The sequence below is a fragment of the Zeus faber genome, assembly GCF_960531495.2.
Source record: "Zeus faber genome assembly, chromosome: 17".
Lineage (NCBI taxonomy): Eukaryota > Metazoa > Chordata > Actinopteri > Zeiformes > Zeidae > Zeus > Zeus faber.
Genome location: NC_137204.1, coordinates 4978847 through 4996698, shown reverse-complemented (window position 1 = coordinate 4996698; position 17852 = coordinate 4978847). Strand labels below are relative to the sequence as shown.

Sequence of the window (17852 nt, the reverse complement as noted above, 5' to 3'; positions counted from 1 at the left end):
GATCTACACAATAAACAGGTTTGCTTACCTCATGGGCTGAGATATCAGCCTCCAGCAGCTGATGTTTCTTCAGTAGATTGTTAACTGATGCCAGATCTTTGCCATAATCTTCAGAGGCAAGGAGGGCTTCCACCTTAACAGACATAGCATTCAAAGATCGTCATATCCGCTTCAAAGAAGTATGCTAATGTCATTTGAATATGTTTGAATTCTTTATTTTTTATTTTTTTTACCTCAGAGAGCCAGAAGTCAAAATCTTTGATACCAGTGTTGAAATTTTGCTGCTTGTTGGCCTCCTTAAGCTTTTGGCTTTTCTCTGCAGACTTGTTTACCAGGAACTGCCATTGCTCGTCAAGGGCATAGAGACGTGCCTATGGGAATCGCAAAAATCATGTTTAAGGTTCGTAAAATAACCACATCATTAAATCAATAAATACAGTCAACGGACAACGTTGATTTACCTTTACTGCATCCTCACTCCCGGCACAGGCCCCCCTTTGGATAAGGGCATTACCCGTATCAATGACCCCACGGATGCGGTCTGCGTTGGCATGCAGCTCTGCTTCAAAGGCCTGGTGCTTTTGATGTTTGCTCTGGAAGGCAGAGGGAGTAGGAATAAGAAATGTCACTCATTTGATGTGAAAGGATACACTGGCTTGCCGTTCTGTACACTTCTTAATAGTTGTTTTACTAATTGGAGAAAACTAGAGAGGTTCTCGATAATACATTTCAAATATAATATAAAGGCAAACAGGTTTGCCTGTTTAGGGGTAAAAATTATTAATGAGATAAATCAAATGACAACAAATTTACACTAAAACTATCTAATTTACACTGTTTTACAACTTCAAAGTGTGAATGTGTATCTGTGGTCCATATCACAGGAAGCAAGTTTCAGACTGCTGTGTCTAAAACACTCATCAACCTACTTTTGACTGTTTGGTTTCAGATAATTTATGATAAGGACAACTACATTTTTGACATATGCCATATGTTATGATAATGCATTAAATAATTTAAAAATAAATGCTGAAAATAATCCTTGGTAACTATGTCTTATTCAAAGTATAACATTAAGTATGACAGACATTAGCAAATAATATACAACTGTAACAATTAACATGAATTACATGTTAAATACACAAATGGAGTTAAAAATGGTGGAATTCAGACATCAACCAGGACAGACACTGCGTGGCATTTAGACACAGAAAAGGAACGAGTGACAAACGCAAAATGAAAGTGTGGAGAGTAATACCGGCTAAAGAACTGACGAGAACCTAGAAAGGGATCGGGTCACCTTAAAACTTGCTCTTTATACAGGTCTAAGATGCACAAAATATCCTCAGTTAACATTGTACAACCAAATTGTATTCGTTTTTTTTTTTAGTTTTCTTTTTACATAATCAACATTATAAAAACTGTAATATATGAAACAAGTTTAAAGATGACTGCCACAAGAAAACAAATAAAAAGGCAAAGAAAATATATATGGAAGCCAACAATAAAATCAATTAAGCAAGAATTGCCTATTGACCAAATAAAGAAAACAAAAACCCCTGTGACAGAAGCTGGCACCGGATAGTACCAATGAGGGATAAACTTAAGTTGACGAAATGCTGTTTCTACATTGTGTATACACACGAAGCAAAGACGTGGACACATGGAAAGTAACCTAATCGGATGTTAGTTATCTGTCACACTACTCGTAAATGTACTCAAACTTACCAGCAGCTTGGACAGCTAAAAAAAGACAATAAAAAACAAAATTCAAATTCAGTCTAACTTAAGACAACATATGTAGTAGGGCTTTGACATGGTTAAATAAAGGTCATTAGGGCAAGAAACAAATTCAATTATTATTTCTTTAAGAGGTAGCAACAGACAATTGCAGAATAACAGCAGTCTGGCAACTTATTGTAACTTATGAACCTCGGTCGCTAATTATGACTGACAGCAACATCGATAGTATTGATACCCTTTATTTTAACTAGTATGCTTAGTTCAAGTTCAAGAGATTATTTGTCACATACATACACATACGGTCGTACATATATGCAGTGAAATGTCATGACACCCGGTGATTACGCACAAGCTCTATAAGCCCGAAAAATACTCAAATGTGTGTAATCGACACGCGGTGCTTGCGCAGGCGGCCGCAAGGGGCGCCGCCTCAATCGCGATTCTGGGTTCTATAATAAGGGTAAACAAATCTGACAGATTGGTGGAGATATCATTACCAAGGTATCTAATATGCCTGTTGTGACAGTTAACCCTTGTATTATGTTTCGATGTTTAACCAATGAATACTGTTTCGGCCACAAGTGGCCGGTGCTATAAAAGTCACTTCAAAATGTTGATATATGCATATTTAACCTCCTAACCTCCTAATTATCATCATATCACTGACTAGCATTACAAACTTGACCAGATATTTCAGTTTTTCTGTCCACATAGGACAGGTTTCCCTTGATATAACACCACTCGTTTTTCATGAGAAAGCACACAATACAGGTACATCTCATAAAATTAGAATATCATGAAAAAGTTCAATATTTTGTCACTCATTTCAGAAAGTTAAACCCATATATTATATAGATTCATTACACGTAGAGTAAAATATTTCAAGCCTTTATTTCTTGACATTTTGATGATTGTGCCTATAGATAATGAAAACCCAAAATTCAGTGTCTCAGAAAATTTGAATATTGTGAAAAAGTACAATATTGGAAAGTCATGGTGTCACACCCTCATCAGCTAATTAACTCAAAACACCTGCAAAGGTTTCCTGAGCCTTTAAATGGTCTCTCAGTCTGGGTCAGTAGGCTACACAATCAAGGGGAAGACTGCTGACTTGACAGATGTCCAGCAGACAGTCATTGACGCTCTCCACAAGGAGGGTAAGCCACCAAAGGTCATTGCTAAAGAAGCTGGTTGTTCACAGAGTGCTGTATCGAAGCGTATTTATAGAAAGTTGAGTGGAAGGAAAGGGTGTGGTAAGAAATGTGCACCAGCAAAAGGGATAACCGCAGCCTTGAGAGGATTGTCAAGCAAAATCCATTCAAGAATTTGAGGGAGCTTCACAAGGAGTGGACTGAGGCTTGAGTCAGCGCATCAAGAGCTACTACTCACAGACGAATCCTAGGCATGGGCTACAAATGCTGCATTCCTCGTGTCAAGCCACTCCTGAACCAGAGACAACGTCAGAAGCGTCTTACCTGGGCTGTGGAGAAAAATAATTGGACTGTTGCTCAGTGGTCCAAAGTGCTCTTTTCAGATGAAAGTACATGTTGCATGTCATTTGGAAATCAAGGTCCCAGAGTCTGGAGGAAAAGTGGAGAGGCACAGAATCCACATTGCTTGAAGTCCAGTGTGAAGTTTCCACAGTCAGTGATGATTTGTGCTGCCATGTCATCTGCTGGTGTTGGTCCACTGTGTTTTCTGAAGTCCACAGTCAACACAGCCACCTACCAGGAAATTTTATAGCACTTCATGCTTCCTTCTGCTGACAAGCTTTATGGAGATGCTGATTTCATTTTCCAGCAGGACTTGGCACCTGCCCACACTGCCAAAGGTACCAAAAGCTGGTTCAATGACCATGGTGTTACTGTGCTTGATTGGCCAGCAAACTCGCCTGATCTGAACCCCATAGAGAATCTATGGGGTATTGTCAAGAGGAAGATGAGAGACACCAGACCCAACAATGCAGATGACCTGAAGGCTGCTATCAAAGCAACCTGGGCTTCCATTACACCTGAGCAGTGCCACAGGCTGATCGTCTCCATGCCACGCCGCATTGATGCAGTAATTCATGCAAAAGGAGGCTCAACCAAGTATTGAGTGCATAGAAATGAACATACTTTTCAACAATATTAAAATATTCTTTTTTTAATTTATCTTACGTAATATTCAAATTTTCTGAGACACTGAATTTTGGGTTTTCATTATCTTTAGCCACAATCATCAAAATTTCAAGAAATAAAGGCTTGAAATATTTCACTATGTGTAATGAATCTATATAATATATATTTCATGATATTCTAATTTTATGAGATGTACCTGTTAATCATCAAACTGGCCATGACGGTCATAATGTGCTTTTTTTTAAAAATCTGCTGGCATGTTTTTAGTATCTTAAACATGTAATGTTTGTCTTACATTTGATGAGGAGCACATTTGGCATAATAAAATTCATTATGACGAGCTGCCCCAGAGGTATGCTGCTTGACATGATGACAAATGTAACTCACATTATTATGAATCATTTAATTCAATTTGTTTTTTAATAATAAGACAGCACATTTTAATGAATATATAAACCACTAGATGTTTGTGTTGTCCAGAATAACCCTCTCCACTGACTGCGGTATGAATAGTTCAAAGGCAGATTTGACATCATGTACTTGTGTAACCGCAAATCTGGTAGGCCCTGGGACCGTTTTGATGATGTTTTCAAATGACAGTCTTCCCTGACATGCAGGAGAGTTTGTGACCATGCTATGTTTACATTCCATAAGCATCGCCACAATTTCAACCTGTGTATTTTCTTCTCCGAATTATGGTCAACATTGTCTCCAGTTTCACTTCCTCCTCTATAACTGTCAAAGATTAGAATGAGGGCTTCATTGACTGAGAATCATCTGCTCATGTTCCTCTTCTGACAATAGCTTCTGAGTGACAGTGATTATTTGGTGAGTGGGACCTTTTTATGTCAGTGTGTTGTCCCTCTCAGACAGCAATAGAATCAATTCCCACAACGCAGAGCTACACCTGTCATGTTATCAAATATATTTAGTACATTTAGTTCAAATAAAAAGGTGATGGTCTATATGTTTGTGTTTAGAGCTGTCTGCTTGTGTGTGTGTGTGTGTGACTTTGACAAGGGCCAAATTGTGATGGGTCAGAGCATGTGTGTTGGGAGCCAAGGCTAGCCCGTATGATCTGATCGACAGAAGAGCTACTGTAGCACACCATGCTGAAAAAGTTCATGCTGGCTGTGATAGAAAGGTGTCAGAACACAGTGCATCGCAGCTTGCTGCATATAGGCCTGCATAGCTGCAGACCGGTAAAAGTGCCAATGCTGACCCTTGTCCACTGCTGAAATCGCCTCAAATGGGCACATGAGCATCAGAACTGGACCATGAGCAATGGAAGAATGTGGCCTGGTCTGATGAATCATGTTTTCTTTTACATCATATGGAAGGTCGGGTAAGTGTACGTAGTTTACCTGGGAAAGAGATGGCACCAGGTTGCACTATGTAAAGAAGGCAAGCCAACAGAGGCAGTGTGATGCACTGAGCAATGTTCTGCTGGGAAACCTTGGGTCCTAGCATTCATGTGGATGTTACTTCGGCACGTACCACCAACCTAAACATTGTTGCAGACCAAGTACACCCCTTCATGGCAACAGTATTCCCTGATGGCAGTGGCTTCTTTTAGCAGGATAATGCACCCTGCCACACTGTAAAAATTGTTCAGGAATGGTTTGAGGAACATCACAAAGAGTTCAAGGTGTTGACTTGGCCTCCAAATTTCCCAGATCTCAATCCGATCGAGCATCTGTGGGATGCGCTGGAACAACAAGCCTGATCCATGGAGGCCACCCACTCCCTGCAACTTACAGGACTAAAAGGATCTGCTGCTAACATCTGGAGCCAGATACTACAGGACACCATCTGAGGTCTTGTAAAGTAATCTGTATCGAAGTTCATGACCCCAAATTAGGCCAAATCACCTGGCCTCAGGCTGAAAAAAGTATGTCAACTAGCTTTTTAGTTAGGGCCGTACCCGACTCAGAATTTTGTCAGTCAAATCGGATTCGGCTGTTCAATGTGAATATTGAACAGCTGAATCCGATGATTCGGACTACTGGGAGGGTGGGGGCACGAGACCCGGTATTCAACGGTTGGGGGACGAAATAATTAAAGACCATAGTATCGATAAGCTCAGACGTTACAGGTACTGTTAAGTGTATTGGAGAAATAAAGAGAATATATTTTCTATTTATTTGGCATTTATAAGCATTTTCGCTGTTATCAGAAGAGACATCTCTCCTTTCTCTCTCCCGCTCCATCATCAGAGATATGGAGATATGCGCAAGGGGGGCGGGGTTGGCTCCCTCTGCCTGGCTCTCACAAACGCACGAGGAGACGAGGGCGAATATCTCCCCCCGATTGCCCCATCTCCATGCGTAATGCGCAGAACATAAAGCAGTGTTAATTCTGCTCTTAATTTATTTTCATTTTTCCTCTTAAAAACTAAAAAAAAGAACAGCTAAGTACCCGATCGCTAAGCAGTATCAGCAAGAGTAGTAGCACCGTTAATATCTTAACGGTACCCATCCTTACTGGTTCCTCCAAATAAAACAACTAAAACTGCACAGTTTTTAGTTGTTTTATTTTAATTTTTTATTATACTTCATTGAAGCGTTATCCTGTGCATTTTGTAAGCTTCTATTTGTTTTATCCTGTTATTGTAATGCACACTGACTGACCAAAAAAAAAGAGGATTCGTCGACTTTCAGGGGGCAGCCCTACTTTTAGTTTCACTCACACACACACACACACACACACACACACACACACACACACACACACACACACACACACACACACACACACACACACACACACACACACACACACACACACACACACACACACACACCTAAATTTGGGTCAAATCTGGCCAACATAATACATGGGTTGAAGAGCTTACGCTAGGAAAATAATTCACAACACCGTAGCTAACACTGCAACAACGTAACGCAAACTATTTGCCCTACACAATAAAATAAAAAACCTCCATAAAACTATTTAGTGTTATTAATGTGAAATTGGACATATCCACATTTGTCTATGTATCATCATCATCATTCAATAATCCAAGTGGAGAAGTGGTGGCCAATAACAACAGCAATTACTGTACACTGTTGATTGCTGCTATTGAAAAATCCATTGATATTCTACAGAGCCGAGTAATAAATTTGTTTCTTGCCTTTAAGAGAAAGATACTTTATTAACCCCCAAAGGGAAATTGCAGTTTATTAGTGTAAACTAGTTCATGCTCAATTTCAGTATATACTAGAGCTGTCACAATTATTAAATAATGACTTAATCACAATTATTATTGAACTGTCCACAACTGTTTAGTAAAATTCGATACTCTCATGTTCCCATCCAAATTTAAGTGGAATTTTAAGCCAACGTTGCAAAATGTTTATTGCAATTATTATTCTGACAATTCATTGTCATGATCATGACAGCCTTAATGTATACAACCTCTTTTTATTATTTAATGCTCTAATAAGACATTAACGTTCATTCAAGTCTGTCCTACAATCTCTGGAGAAAATATAAATGTCATCTTTTGTCAATTGGATTGAGCAAAGACGCATATATAAATTCACACTTAGCAGTAAGGATAAAATGTACTTGAGATGGACTAAATACATTTAGTAATGACATGAGCCAATATCCATAAAATATCTACCTGGATGTTGGTAGGGTCCTTGTAGGATTCATCAGTGGCCGTCTGCAGCTTCTCACTAATCCAAGCCTCAATCTCATCCACGTCCCTGCTAAACTGCTGAAGAGTCTGGGACTCTCCCAGCTTGGAGCGCTTTTCAATCATCTGAGCTTTCAACCGGCGCCACCTATAATTCAGAAGTAATAGTCTTTAAAATACGGGGCCAATATCCATATACACAGATGCACTGTGACACATCCAGGGGCAAGTTCAGAGGTATGGTAGTAGATGGCTGCTTTATACATGCGTGTTGGCCCTCCACCGTCCTTGACCGAAAGAAAAAACCAACTCAATATGCGCATCTGCTGCTGATCTGCTCAATAGCTCCTGAGCGCCTCAAAAGGCAAACCCAGCAAGTGGTTTGCGAGGGAAAGTGGGAAGAGAGGAACAAGCAGCAAAGCTTCTGAACTGTTGATATGCAGACCTGTGGGTTAATTTCTTTGTCTGAGACTCTTTTGTGTGAGATATTTCATGTTCTGTTTTCCTAATGAGTGGGGTTACCATTATATGGCCCAACAGTGTGATCTGTGCTTGCGGTGTTATTTTTTAATTGCTACCTTTGCTCTACCCCTGTGCCACAACATACACACAAGCATCCATTCATTATTATTATCATCATTATTATCATTATCATAGGCCGACAAAAATTTGGTGGTTGTTACCTGTCCAGAACCTCATTGCAGCGATTGTAGATTTCAGACTTTGCATAATGGTCTGCTCCAACCAGTTGATCAGCAAATGACTGCAAAGCTGCAATTTTTTCCTCCTGCATAGCAGTGAAACCATGATTACACATTTTATACTCTAACAACATCGTTCATAGTAATGTTCTAAAATGTCTTGCTGACCTGCACATTAATGGCCTTGTCAAAATCTTCATGTTTCTTGATGAGGGCCTCCACACTATCCAGGGAGTCACCTTTGTCATCACTGGCAAGGAACGCTTCACGGGCTGCCATCCAGTTCTCAGCCTGCTCACAGTCTCTATTAAAGAGCTATGAGGAAAATAAAAACCCGAAACAGTCATTAGCCCATTCAGGACGGCTCTATTACACGAGGAAGGTCAGGGTTGCAGGTCATTTTAGCTATTCCAGAGCAAGTCCACTATTTTATTCTTTCACTCTATTTATTCCATGTCAGTAACCCCCCTCCAAACTACCACCCTTATTATTCCTGCCCCAAAAACCTACTGTGTTTCAATAAACACACAGGTCGTAAGACAATCAGGAACGGCACCTAATAACATAACTGAAGAAGTGATGCATGTGACTTTATGTATGGTATGACACCTGCAATAGTACCAAGAATGTACGATTGCAGGAAGCTGACATATTATCACCTGGAGCTCCAGACACTGGTCCAACATCATACGCCTTTGCACCCAGGCTTTCTCAAGGTCAGCACGCTCACGGTCTAGAGCTTCCAGCTTCTGACGGATCTCTGGACTGGCATAGTGGCCACGTGCCAATAACTGCTGCCCAAACTGCTCAAAGGCTTGGAAAGTACCTGCACGAGCATCAATCTCAGTGCGGTGCTCCTGTGAAGACGGAAGGGGCAAGGGAATAGAAGAGAGGGATAGCTTTGCTAAACATTTTCAGTAACCTTTCTGCAACTTGTTGATATATTGCAAAGGTGGAAAAACGATAATTTCTCTCATGTGACGTGAAAAAAGCAAAGCACCTGGTGCCTCTCTAGAAGGGCTTCTGCTCCGGTCACATCCTTTGCGAGCTCCTCTGAAGAGACCAGTCCTCGGATGCCATTAATCCAGGACATCAAATCTCTGAAGTGATAAGACATATTATGGTATTATAGAAGATCCAAACCTTTGTTGCTGCAAAGGCATTGGGCCTACGCGGTATGTATACTATCTGGTTGAGCTGGCAGGACACATAGATATCCATCTTTTTAACTTTGCCATTGTATGTATTCCCTTGCACTTTGGTGGGGAAAAAAAACAAAACCTGACTATCAAACATATGGTAACAAAAAAATGTATTTGTTTTCTACATGTGGGTCTGCAGATCTGTGAGTCATCACAGTTAAAATAAATAATATTCACAATATATAGTTTGCAGCCTCCTGCCTACCTGAAATCAGACAGGAAACGCTGCAGATCATGTGAGTTGCCAAGTTTATCTTTGCGTTGGTCAGCTCGTCCCACCAAGCTGCTCCAGGCAGTGTTAAGCTCTGTGCACTTCTCCTGGATGTCATCTACTGCCTCTGGGTGAGACTGGATGAGACGCACCGCTGTCTCCCCAAGGGAGTTCACCTGCATAAGGGATGAGTAATGGAGATTAAACAGCAGTGAGGATAACGGCTTGATTATTGATTTATTAATTACTTACTTTATCGTTAGTAGCAACAGAGAACACCAATCAATACAGATTTGATCCGACAAGACGTGGTCACAAACCTTATCGCCCAGGGCTGCCAGGTCTCTCTCAAAGCCCTCATGTTTGCGCTGCAGAGCCTGCACACTGGCCAAGTCGTGGCCATAGTTGTCTGTGTTAAGTGCCTGGTTCTTCTCCTCAATCCATTCCTTAGTTTCATCTGCGTCCCTGAATAGAAAGGATATTTTCCAAATTGGACATTAGATAACTATCAGATTTTACACTTGTGATTGGTATGATTTCATGATCAATTCTCACGAAACATGCTGTATGACATCTAAGGACTGTTCTGAATGAACAGCTTGTACGATTTGCGTCAAACTTGACACACCTCTTTGGTCCATGACAAGATTTTTTATTTTATTTTTTTGCAGAAATATTGTGTAATTTGTCCACATGGTGCCGCTTTTCATAACAATCACTTGAAATGCAAACTACTCCTCGACCGGCTTGTATGATTAAAATTAAGGCCAAATTAGGACATAGTGCTTGTTTTTATACATGCCTTTGTCTTTTAAGTTTCTCAGTGGACCCGGAATAAATGAGCCAAAAAAAAAAAAACCAATAAATAAAATAAACCTACCTGTGGAATCTCTGAACCTCATGGGCACTCCCCAGCATGTTGCTTCTTTCTTCAGCTAGTTGTTGCAGTGACCTCCAGCGATTATTAAGATCCTAAATATATTGTACATCAGTCAAGATATTAGCTGTGCCACAGGATGCAGTTAGAATACGTTTCAGGAGAAGAAACATAGATATAAACATTTAAAGTGAAGTAAAAAATAAATAATAATAAAATCTCTTCAAAGAGTTCCAGTTAATTTAGCTGGCATTTGTGTTATGAGGTCATGACTTCAACTGACAAAAATCTATTTCCAATCCAAGACTAGAACAAAAATGAATACAAAGTATATACTTTGCATTATGTGTTTCTGCTCTATATTTGATGGAAATAGACTTTGAGACAAAATAGTAGCTATTCCAAAGAAAAATGATGGGGGAAAGACAAAGATGTAATTAGAGACATTGCTTTCAAGCAAATCCAAATGAGGAATATAACAAACAGTTCAAGACAAGGGCATTCAATGAAAGTAAGCGATTGAACACAAAAATAAACACTGCAGTACAAAGAAAAATATAATGCACTCACAGAGAGCCGTATGAGGTAGACAAAGGTATGAAAAGGGGTTAGTTTTTTGTCATGATGCAGGGCACAGATGTGAGGGGAGAGTTGATTCAAAACAACATTCCCAATAATCTTACCTTGATTGTATTAAAGTTAGCCGTGGTTTGAACAGCCAACCGTACATTCTAAAGTCAAAGGTAAAACATGGCAGAAGGACGGAGAAGAAAAAAAAAGGGGGGGGGGGAGACCACACCAGTCAAGAGCCTGTCCTGGTTTTTGCCCTCCAAGACAACCCCACTCTTCACACTTCTCAACAGAGAGAAGGCACCATGGCAGACAGAAAAACAATGGCAACACCAGGCTCCAGACACAGACATGAGGGATTGTTGATTATTTTTGTAACAGATTAGGACATATCAAGAGGTATATACTGGTTTGAAGGCTGAAGGCCCGACTTTCAATCGTCGCTTCTTCAATGTCCACGTGTATATTAAGTTATGCAACGTTGTGCCTCATGCCGCAGAAAACAAATACACAAGCATGATTGCCGCTGTATCATTAACGCAGTGTTGTACACTCACGCATGCCATGTATACAATTGAGATGTATATATGTGAAGGAGTAGATAAAGTTTTTATCAGTTGAGATTACCTTCCATGGAGATGCATTCTTTGAATCAGCTTCATCCTGTTAAAGAAGAAATAGTGGTCTCAGTGTAAATTTCATTTTGCTGGAATTTAAAAACATTCAAACAGAAAGCACTGTTGGAGATTATAAATAAGAGTATCACCTTGCCAGTGGCAGAGCCTAGCAGTTCCTGTTGCTGTGAACAAAAAAGATAGAAGATTGACGCAGAACAATGTGAATGAATGAAAACCTTCTTCTTTCTGCTGCTTTCTGCTGCTCCCGTTAGCATTTTCTTAAATTCCATCTGAAAACTTTGGGGATGATTTGTTGAATTCACATAGAAAGTATCAGACCATTTACATTTACATTTAGTCATTTAGCAGACGCTTTTATCCAAAGCGACTTACAATTGTTCAAACACCGACGGACGCAGCCATCAGGAGCAATTAGGGGTTAAGTGTCTTGCTCAAGGACACTACAGCATGCTAGCAGGAGGAGCCTGGGATCGAACCTGCAACCTTTAGATCACTAGACCACCAGCCCTACCGCCTGAGCTACCATCCCCTACCATCCCCCCTACATTTAGGCCATTGAAGCCATAAATTACCTGGGCCTGAACCATAGGAGACTCCTCAGCCATTAGACCCTCAGACTCCAGCTCGGATGCCACCTTATTGATGTCCCTCAGACGAGACTCATTGGCCTTCAGATCCTGGTGGTGCATTGGAAAAAAAACACAACTTCTCTACCATGCATTATAACACAGTAACTACATTTCACTGCATATATGTATGACCGTATGTATATGTATGTGACAAATAATCTCTTGAACTTGAACTTGAACATGTAGATGATTCAAATTCAGAATTTGTTCTTCCATGAAAATTGTTGATAGGTTGATAATACTTGTCGCCAACACGTTTCTGTTTGTAAAATATGGCGTGCTCTTTTAAAAAACTTGACCACGGTACCAGAATGTACAGTGCAGTGCTGATCAAAATTTGCATCAGAAACTTTAAAATTTGGCTAGAAAAATGCAATGTACGACAAATGAAAGGATTTTTTTATCATCACCTTTTGGAAGTCATCAAACTTCTTCTGGAGCACCTCGACCTGCTCAAGGTCGGAGCCCATCTCCTCATTTGTGAGGGCGCCTTCCTTTTCATTTATCCACTGCTGTAGCTCACTGGCTTCACGAAAGAGCATGAACTTCTTACAGCTCTTCTCTAGCATATCCTTGCGTTTCTCACCCAGCTCCAACAGAGTGCCATACCTTCGGAAGAAAGAACGCACGATTAATACGGAAATAAAATTTTGTCAACATGTAAGGGAACACTATGTAATGAGGCATATGCTTATCAATTTCAGTTAATATTTACCAATGATACTGAATATATTCCATTGTGAAATCACAGGTGTTACCTTGTGACGTGTAAGTTGACACAAATTAAAATTTACTTGCCACTTCAGGTAAATATGACGTTTATACAGGTATTAAAACATCTATGAGCCAGGCGTGCGAGCATGCCTTACCCTAATTTACAATGCTTACCAATATCTATAAGCAAATTTGCTTGGAAAGTATAGGATTCCATTGAATGAACCTTAAAATGTTATGCAAAGGAAGTTTAGTTACCTTCTGAGTCACTATAGTTTTCTTCTAACTGCTTTTCTATCTTCTTTCTAACATACTTATAAGCTATTCATATCCAAAGCTATCTTTATCCAAATGTCTACAAAATACTTTCTTTGTTTTTGTTACAAAAAGCTCTTCTCCAATTGTTTGACTCAGACACCAATCATATTCCAACGTGGTAAACAGTAAAAACGGATGCTCGTAAGACAAGGAGAGAAGCAGTTATGTTTCGATTTCATAGTAAATGTTTTTACTCATTGTCATTTTATGTTACCAAGTGGAAAGTTTTGGTAGGGGCAAGCAAAAATTCCAAACCATTCAAATCACTTAAAGCACATCTTTAACAAAGAAAATACTAAAGAGGTACTTAATGAGCTGATAGCTGCTGTTTATACTGTAGATAGGAGGTGCTGAAAGAAATTAAATAAAGTGGACCATTTTAATAATGATCATGCTCTTATTTGAGTGAAAATAAAATCAGCCGCTACAACTGCTATGTGTAAATAATAGACTTAAGAAACTATAAAGCCTACAAGTGAGAAGAATGAAGTATGGCATTGCAAACAGGTTATTCCTACTGTGTCCTTGTTGAATTAAATATATCCTGTTTATCTTTGAATGTAGTCGTTCAATTATAATCAATATATAATAGTACACAATCTCCATAACACATTGCAATAAAACTAACCTCGATATCGACGACAGAGATTTTTATTCGATATGTTCTCTTAGGAACATGGTTCTTAATCTACATACAGTGGCAACACAGAATACTAACAGCCTATCACGAAGCAGATATAAGTTTCCGGAAAATACAGAGTGTCAGTCGGGCTGCAGGTGCTGAAGTGCATGGTCACTTATAAACAAGGAAATTTGAGCTACCTGTAAACAAAGTGACCAGCAACTAGCTGGCGAAGAGAAAAAAAAGACAAGGAGATCCGAGAAGAACAAAGTCAGACCAACAGCTAGCCCACATTATCCTCCAAAGACGAGGAAATTGTTGAAAAAAAAAAAAAAAAAGTCATGTGACATTAATCAGTAGTGGTTTGGATATTGTAAAGATAATATTGTCCAGATGAAAGTGTTCTGGAAAATACGGCAGTCTTTTGTCGACGAAGTTGGAAAACACAACTAATCTTTTCCATCGTCTGAAAGCTATTGAGCCCACTGAGAGCCTCGAGCAGAAGCCAATCCTCAACCGTCTAAAGCAGTACTGGGGCTCTTAATTTATATTACTTCAAACATAACATTTCTGACTTTACATTAAGTCAATTCTTTGCACTGACAAATGTTTACCATTTTCCACTTATTAATCATGATAAATTATCTTCAGTTTAAACCATAAATGAATCCATTGGTTCCTTGGGGCTTCAGTAATCAGGAACAGTACTCGAAGTGGGCCGGTAATCACAGGTACGCAGTACCAGCACTTCTAGGTTTTACTCTTTGGTGAATCGTGACTTTCTCTTGTGTACCAGCACCTCTCACAAGCTGCCGGTACTGTGTTCTGCCCTCTCAAGTGGACAAATAAGGTGGACATATTGTAAAATACATCATATTTTATTGAGTCGGAGAGCACTTTTTAATTTAATTATTAGAAAGCACAAGGTGCGAGCTCTGGCTTAAATGGTGTGTTTATGTGTGTCAATGGTTGAATGAGATGACATTTATAGATATTTGTGCATGATAATATTGTAGCCTAATAAGGTACACAGGATTTCACTCACACAGACATTCGACAAAGCACGACATCCACAGGCAAGCCTGGGGTGAAAAGGGTGTGTGAGATATGCATTGAAAGCAAATACTTCTATCACTCTGCTTGATAGAAGATGAGGGTAACATTAAAATAGTCACAAAACGTAACCCAAGTTTGGAATGGCAAGAAATTGATAGGAGCTTGGCTGATGAGTAAGGAGCATAACAATCACAACACGCAGACAGACTTTGGATCCTACTCACAGTTCTTCCACCTGCTTCATACGCAGAGAAACACTGCACACCTCCTTGGTGACCAGCCTGCACAATGGCAAGGCAAAGGCAAAGTCGCACACAGAAAAAGACGTGGTTAAGTGGTTAAAACCGGAGCGGGAAATAGGAGATAAACAAAGAGAGTAGGGGAGAAAGTGAGAAGTCTTTTAATTGATTAGGAAATAAGAAGAGTGGAGAAAAGAGTTTGAAAAAACGAAGACCCGGAAGGCGTCAAACCATTTGCAGTCAAATCTTAAAAAAGGTATTTATTATGGTCACTTACTGGTTTTCAATTTGGTCTTGCCGCAGTGCGATGCTGCCTTGCTCGTCCAACAGATTTTCTCTTGAAGAAGACTGGGTAGGATCGAGCTTCTTTACATAGGCAGCGGGCACAAATCCCTGGCGATCGTTGACTTCAACCTTCCACCAGTCCTGAAGCAGGAGGCCAATAGAACATCCTCAATATCCTCCAGCCAGAATAAAATGCACTTGCAATTGTAAAACTTAATTTAAATATCTTCACGTTTATTCTGAACTTATTAGTAAAAAAAAATTCTGGTCAAGTGAGAGCCGATTTGATATTTACTAGGACTGCTAGAAAGAAGTTTTTTTCTGGTCTACCTTATTGGTGCTGTTAAGCAAGGTGAGAATGTCCCCCTTCTTCATAGTGACTTCACGGGGGCTCTTCTCCTGGTAGTCGTACAGGGCCAGGACTAACTCTTTTCCGGTCTCATCGTCAGTAGGAGCCACTTGTTGCTGTTGGCAAGATAAATAATTACTTACACTATTTAGCACATGTCCAGAGCTGATATTATGAAGCAGAGAAAGAACTTACTCTGCAGGACTGGGCCTGTTCCTTCAGGGCATGGATGCTACTGCCATAGGCACTCAGGTCAGACATTAGGGCTTCATGCTTCTTCAAAAGAGCCTTTAGGAAAAAACAGATCCATGATTTAGGATTATTTTTCATAAAAGTGTCATGTTAACTCTGAAATAAAACCAAAAATACAAAGTTAAATATGTTGATTTGACAGCACAGTATTTGTCCCAAGGGTTCTCTCAGTACTTCAGCAGAGTCCTCGTCTTTGCCGTAATCTGGGCTCCCAACAATTGGCTCCTTCTCCCTCATCCAGGACTCTGCTTCGTTGGCATCAGCAAAATATTGTTGGGCCTGCAGAGAGTCCTCCAAGTCCTGTCTGCGCTGCGAGGCTTTGCCCTTTAAAGTGTCCCAGCGTCCATTGAGCTCACCAAGTTTGGCCTTCACTTCCTCGCTGGCAAAGTGCCCTTCAAAAGAGGGGGTGTGGTGTTGACATGCGAATATTCCCAATTAAATAAATTCGAAAAATAGGCCTCATATTGCATTATATAGAATTGCTTAAGAATATCTAAGTAACAAAACAAACAAAAAAATAGACTTAAATTCCAAATAATTACCTTCTTCTATCATGGCCTCTCCTTTCTGAGTAACTGCTTTGATTCGGGGCTCGTGTCCAGAGATCTCAGCCTGCAGGGCCTGGTGCTTTTTCAAAAGGTTCTGAACGCCAATCAGGTCTTTGCCTAATGAAGAGTTGAGTGTTTGGATTTATCCAAAAGGCATAGCTTTTTAGTCAATGTGTTTTTTGCAAATCGGGAAAAAAACTATGACTGACATGCAATTCCATTTAAAATAGTTCAAAGGTGTTGGTTCTGACACAATTGAAGATGAATGCAAACCTCTGTTTGTGGAGGCAGCGATAGGCTCTTTCTCACGGATCCAGGTCTCCTCATCCTCTACATCTCTAAAGAGCTGCTGGAGGCGCAGAGAGTCTGACAGCTTCTGCTTGCGTGCAGCCATTGGTTCACAAAGGGCATCATAACGCACCACTAAAGCCTCCTGTTTCTTTCGAATGTTTTCAGCATCGAAATGGCCAGCCTCTTGGAACTGGCGGCCTTGGATTGTGATGCCATCGATTCGGTCCTGGGAGGTAAATGAGATGAGTTTCAAAGCTGTTCTACTGGAACAGCTGTCTTTTCAGTCATTTATTCTTAATATTAGCATAACCTAGATGCCAACTGAGGAAAATAAATAAGATGCAAATGTTCATACATATTGAACAATGCATTTTCCGTCAAATAATACGGTAAGTGGTAGAAATTGTATAATTAAGAGTCATCAATGCATTTTAATCAGGCATGGAAGTAATAGTGTCCAGACAGACAGACAGACAGACAGACAGACAGACAGACACACACACACACACACACCTGGTGTGCAGCTACATCTGCTTCCAGCAGGGCATGTTTCTTTTGCAGGTTTTGGACGCTGGTCAAGTCTTTGCCATAGTCATCAGAAGTCAGATGACCTTCAACCTCATATAGCCATAACTCAATGTCCTCTACATTTCTGTTGAATTGCTGCTGCTGGTTGGCTTCACGAAGCTTAATGCCTGTAGTATTGCAGTTAAAAATACATTCAGGTTGGCATCATGCCTTCAACATTACATCCAAAACTGAAACTGGTGAACATTTCTTGATCCAAGATGTACACTGATCAGCCACAACATTAAAACCACCAAAACGCCAAAACAGCTCTGTC

The 17852-nt window shown here is 40.1% G+C and overlaps 1 protein-coding gene across 5 annotated transcripts in view; it reads right to left on the bottom strand.

The window, feature by feature from the left end:
- sptan1 (spectrin alpha, non-erythrocytic 1) overlaps nucleotides 1–17852 on the bottom strand; it is a 63646-nt gene that overhangs the window by 10419 nt on the left and 35375 nt on the right. The window contains exons 15-39 of one of the 5 annotated variants that reach the window (XM_080018051.1): nucleotides 17522–17703; nucleotides 16991–17234; nucleotides 16712–16834; nucleotides 16344–16561; nucleotides 16113–16205; nucleotides 15899–16033; nucleotides 15561–15709; nucleotides 15269–15325; nucleotides 12745–12943; nucleotides 12278–12382; nucleotides 11834–11866; nucleotides 11695–11730; nucleotides 11181–11228; nucleotides 10501–10592; nucleotides 9941–10085; nucleotides 9615–9796; nucleotides 9208–9307; nucleotides 8867–9064; nucleotides 8376–8522; nucleotides 8190–8293; nucleotides 7492–7654; nucleotides 1729–1743; nucleotides 462–593; nucleotides 234–371; nucleotides 29–133 (exon numbers count right to left, since the gene is read on the bottom strand). In XM_080018051.1, the coding sequence (XP_079874177.1) occupies nucleotides 29–133; nucleotides 234–371; nucleotides 462–593; nucleotides 1729–1743; nucleotides 7492–7654; nucleotides 8190–8293; nucleotides 8376–8522; nucleotides 8867–9064; nucleotides 9208–9307; nucleotides 9615–9796; nucleotides 9941–10085; nucleotides 10501–10592; nucleotides 11181–11228; nucleotides 11695–11730; nucleotides 11834–11866; nucleotides 12278–12382; nucleotides 12745–12943; nucleotides 15269–15325; nucleotides 15561–15709; nucleotides 15899–16033; nucleotides 16113–16205; nucleotides 16344–16561; nucleotides 16712–16834; nucleotides 16991–17234; nucleotides 17522–17703 (3143 nt within the window). The remainder of the gene's footprint in view (nucleotides 1–28; nucleotides 134–233; nucleotides 372–461; nucleotides 594–1728; nucleotides 1744–7491; nucleotides 7655–8189; nucleotides 8294–8375; nucleotides 8523–8866; nucleotides 9065–9207; nucleotides 9308–9614; nucleotides 9797–9940; nucleotides 10086–10500; nucleotides 10593–11180; nucleotides 11229–11694; nucleotides 11731–11833; nucleotides 11867–12277; nucleotides 12383–12744; nucleotides 12944–15268; nucleotides 15326–15560; nucleotides 15710–15898; nucleotides 16034–16112; nucleotides 16206–16343; nucleotides 16562–16711; nucleotides 16835–16990; nucleotides 17235–17521; nucleotides 17704–17852) is intronic. The other 4 variants (XM_080018052.1, XM_080018053.1, XM_080018054.1 and 1 more) reach the window with 4 other exon arrangements.